The 4965-nt window shown below is 29.2% G+C and overlaps 1 protein-coding gene across 1 annotated transcript; it reads right to left on the reverse strand.

The window, feature by feature from the left end:
- Positions 1-2611: 2611 nt before the first annotated feature.
- HELRODRAFT_195104 (hypothetical protein) lies at positions 2612-4290 on the reverse strand (the record flags this gene model as incomplete). Its single annotated transcript, XM_009018509.1, has 5 exons — positions 2612-2784; positions 3178-3291; positions 3557-3739; positions 3943-3991; positions 4060-4290. 5 exons carry the CDS (start codon positions 4288-4290, stop codon positions 2612-2614), a joined length of 750 nt encoding a protein of 249 aa, XP_009016757.1.
- Positions 4291-4965: the final 675 nt, after the last annotated feature.

The following is a 4965-nucleotide window of genomic DNA, read 5'->3' on the forward strand; positions in this document are numbered from 1 at the left end:
ATTTTTTCATAAATTTAACTATTTTGAGATTTTTGAACCATTTTGCTGATTGTCCACAATTTGTTATAGATTGACTCAATTAATTCAATGAAAATCTGGGACAAGGATGGAATACCAAATGGCCGGTGATAAATGTCAACAGTTATAATCAGAATTGTTGAGTTGCTGGCATACCGCAATAAGTAATTTCCTTTTTAAATAAATTTCAGTCATCCGATCATATATGAGATTTAAAGATTTTGAATTGAAATTTTTTTTATTAGATCAATAAAATTGCACAAAACTATAGTGCAATGTTGTCAGTAAAGCTACCAACAAGACAAAAATGAAAGAATATAACATTTTTTGTGACAAGTGGCATGTTTGTTATTTCTTCCGCAGTTTTTTCAAAATTTTTTCTCTATAGCAAAAATTATTTGATAAGTATACTAAGTGGAAATATAATAACTCAACTACTCATAAGCAGCACCTTCCCTTGTCTTTCCTCTCTTTCTCTCTCTCTTTCTTTCTCTTTCTTTCTCTCTTTAATTTTTTTTATTATCATCTTTTGATTTTTCACACAAACTTTGTTAATTTCCAGTACATAACCACTTTTTCACAAAATAACTTATCACACTTCGTTTAACTACTTTACTTATTTTGTGAGGAACAGTGAGGCAGAGGGGTCATGTAAATTACTTTGTTTATTTCCACTACCATACTTGTTGCAAGCATCATCACCGCCAGCACAAATATGTATCTTTGAGCTTTTAACACCATCAGTTTCAGCATCACATGATGTTTGATTGTGTTCCAATCCCTTCAACAACTTATTCTCCTGATATGAAGAATTTTTGTTTGATTTCAAAAAGCTTTCATCTCCATTTTGTTGCAACAAATCATCTTCTTGTTCGTAACTATAAAGTCCTAACATCCTTAAAGGACTTTGTGTTTCACGATTCCAGAGATTTTTTGATCGGCGATGGCAAGGAGGAAGAGAGCTGTTTTGGAACCCGTTTCTATCATCTTGTTCTTATATATTTCAGAAAATATCGACAAACTTCTAATTTTCAAGAAAAACCAAAAACATTTGAAAATATCCCTTCAATAAACATACATTAATTAACCATTCAGATTAATTTAAAAACTATTAAAAGCAATGATTTATTTAGGCATAATTGTTTTTACGAAAAGAAAATTTGTATAAATGTTTATCGAAATTGCAAGCAATAAAAGAAAATAGTGTGCAAATAAAAAACGCCTCTACAACTTTAAAATATTGTTGCTTGTTTTAATACTGTTATACATACTGACTATGTTAATTCAACTGAATCAACTACTAAATTTAATTAATAAGTATTTTCTTTCTTAAATAAATTTCAGTCATCCGATCATATATGACATTTAAAAGTTTTGAATAAAATTTTTTTTTTTATAAGATCAATGAAATTGCACTTAACTATAGTTCAATGTCTTCAGTAAAGCTATCAACAAGACAAAATTGAAAGAATATAACTTTTTTATGACATATTTACTCACGCATGTGGCATGTTGATTGTTATTTCTTCTAGTTTTTTTTTCAAAATTTTTTTTATATGGCAAAAATTATTTGATAAGTATACTAAGTGCAAATATAATAATTCAACTACTCATAAGCAGCACCTTCCCTTGTTTTATCTCTCTCTCTCTCTCTCTTTCTCTTTCTTTCGTTCTCTCTTTTATACTTATTTTTTATTTTCTTTTACTTTTTCACACAAACCTCGTTTCCAGTACATAACCACTTTTTCACGAAATAAATTATTACACTAAAAGATGGGCAGTAATGTAATAAAGTGATGTAATTATGTAATTCAAATTACAATTGTATGATAATTTGTATCGAAATTACTTTTTAAGTAATTGGTAATTTGTAATTTAGTAATTTCATCTTTCATGTAATTTGGTAGTTTCAAAGTAATTTCAAATTATATTTTGACTAAAAAATATAGCTTATATGTAAGTGAAGAGATATACTTACAAAAATTATTATTATTATTATTAATATTGAAAAATTTTTTCTTGAAATTCTAAAAATTTTTAAAATTTCATTTGCTTTTTGAAGTTTTATGGTCATATAAATACATCAAAGAAATTTTTTGATGTATTTGTATCATTGTATCATGTATAAATTTTGATGTATTTAAATGATGTATTTATCTATTTTGACGCTTCTTTCTTTCCCTATTTCTTTCCTTCTTCCTTTCTTTCATTTTTTTTCAGTCGTTCATTAAAGGAATGAACAAATTGTTGGTCAAAAGAAAGTAAATTAATAAAAGAATATGAAAATGACATCAAAGAATATCAGTGCAAAGAAAAATCAATGTTTAAATAACGTCAAACAAAATTTTTTCTTCTTTTATTCAAAACTGGTTTGATGTAATTTAATTTCATGTAATTTGAAATTAGTCATTTGTAATTAGTTATTTGGCTCTTTTAATAAATGTAATTTGTAATTGGTATCGAAATTACAATATTTAGAGTATTTTGTAATCTGCATCGAAATTACAGTATAGTGTGTAATTTGCCCATCTCTGATAACACTTCGTTCAAATGATAACAGCACATACAGATTTTACTTAACCTCAGCAATCAATCAGACTGTAATATCATATTCGCAGAGAACGCAGAGAGGAAGGAAGCATTCCTGGTCATCCCAACCGATGTATCCGAACAGGATGTTTTGCACGCAGTACTCTGTTCCGTCTGCCAGTGAATTTGGTTCTCCACTATGCCAGGCACTCGTGTTTTGAATTGGTTTGAAGATGCCTGTTTTGAAAATTATTACAAATTTATTAAAACGTTTTTTCGATACAAAATTTGTGCTTCTAACATTTTAATAATGTTTTGTACGCTCCATGATTTTTGCTATAGAACTGCTCTGTTAAATAAAACCTTCACCGAGTTTTCTATGTTTAAAAATTCACATAGATAAAAAATTCTATAACAATTCACGTGCTTATAAAAATTTGTTATAACTCTTAAACTCCAGAGTTTATGACAACCAGCCTACCAAAACTAACATAAAATTTCCTTCAAGAAATTTTTTACATAAATATATTTATTTTCCATTTAATCTGTTCTGAAAATTCTAGACAATTAAATCCATTTATTACATGGTTAGCAAAGTTAATTTGAATGTCATTGCAATTGTTTTCTAACCTGGATATGGAGACCACAAGAATGGTGTCCTGACTCCTTTGATATACGTACGAAGACCGCCAATGTAGAATGCAAACCAAGTGGGAAAATTGGATCCAGGACAGAATGTATAACCTGATATTTTATGAAACACAAGAGTTCAAATGCATTCGTTAATGAAAGGATGTTGATACGTCACAATAAACCATTTAGAAATGACAGTTTAATAAATTTAAAATTTGATTCAAAAATTTCTTCATCACATGTATTAATCTTATTATGTATTTGTAATTTGCTCTTAATTTTTAAAATAAACTCAAATTTTCAAATTGCAGCACTGGTGGTTTACATGATTTTTACGTTTGTTAAACTTTTGAAAAAATGAAGAAATGATGCAAACTTGAAGCTGTGGAGTTGACGTACTCATAGCAAACATCATTTTCAACATCATTCTCGATCGTGGCGGGATGAGAGTTATAGATGCTGTTGCATAGAGACCTGCCTTTCGCCCAGGTTTGTCGTTCATAGCGCAGTTGGTAGCACTTGTCACTTTCGATAACGTAGTCAAAACCTTCGGGACAATCTGAATAGTAGCAATAAAAACTTGTGTAGATACATCAGTCGTAATAAAGTCGTTAGAATAAAATAGCGAGTTCACTAAAAAAAACAGCAGAATTAATAAAATAAACATGCCGTTTTGTTGGATGTATCCTTTGCAGCCTAGCAAAACTGATCCTGCATCAACATGGAAACGAATGTCTGCCTTGGGAAAACATGAGCACACACCATTTGAACTCATGTAATTCATTCCTCGCATTTGGTTGCATGTCTTAACCTTTAAATTCGTTATATTACGAAATTAAAATGATGATTTTGAAATAAAAATTATTATTCATGACTAACCAAGCATTTGATGATGCAATCACTTGAACTCCTGGCTTTGATTTTCAAAGCTATCGACATTCGATCATCAAAACAAACAGGCATCTTCTGCTTCCTTGAAACTAAGTAACTGTAAGCAGGCATGAATGTCGAATACTGCACTTGGCTTGATTTTACACGAACAGTAACGAGTAGAACTACAAGCGAAACAGAGAAGATAATAGGTTTGTGAATAGAACTTGATATTGCCATTAGAGAATTTTGCTGTTATTGTTCGATCACCTTTTTTATTATTATGAATATTATTTACAAAAATTACTTAGCGAAACTTATTAAAAAATTTAGTAGAAAAAGATAAGAATTAATTTTGATATTATAATATATGAAATAAAAATGTTTACAGAAAACTGTGAGAAATTATCGTGAAACTAAAGTTATTAATATATATATAAATACAGTAGCGGATCAAAGATCGATCGGGGGGCATTGTTCCGCCCGTTGTAAGCAGATATTTTATTCAACGTCAGAGAAAGGGTCGGTTAATGCGTAAAATTGACCAAAGATTGAACTTGATATGCAAAAAAAAGCTTTCAGCCACAAAACCACAAATCTTGCCCTCTCTTGTGAATGTTGACTTGCCCCCGTAAAACTTTTGACCATTTATTGTGAAAATTAAAAAATTTCAAATTTTCGGCCCACCACACCCCATGAAAGTTATCAGATTTGCCACTGTATAAATTTGCTGTCATTTCAGCTTTCATCAGTTTCTGGTTCAATTTTTCAATCTTTCGTGTTTTTTTTATTTTCATTATTTAACTTATTTTTATAGAAAACAAATTTTTTAACTACTTCTTTTTATATTTTATTTTATTCAGAAAAAACCTTTTTGGTAATTCTTTACCTTTTTCAATGTAGTATGTTATCAAC

Source organism: Helobdella robusta (genome assembly GCF_000326865.2).
Source record: "Helobdella robusta unplaced genomic scaffold HELROscaffold_214, whole genome shotgun sequence".
Taxonomy (NCBI): Eukaryota; Metazoa; Annelida; class Clitellata; order Rhynchobdellida; family Glossiphoniidae; genus Helobdella; species Helobdella robusta.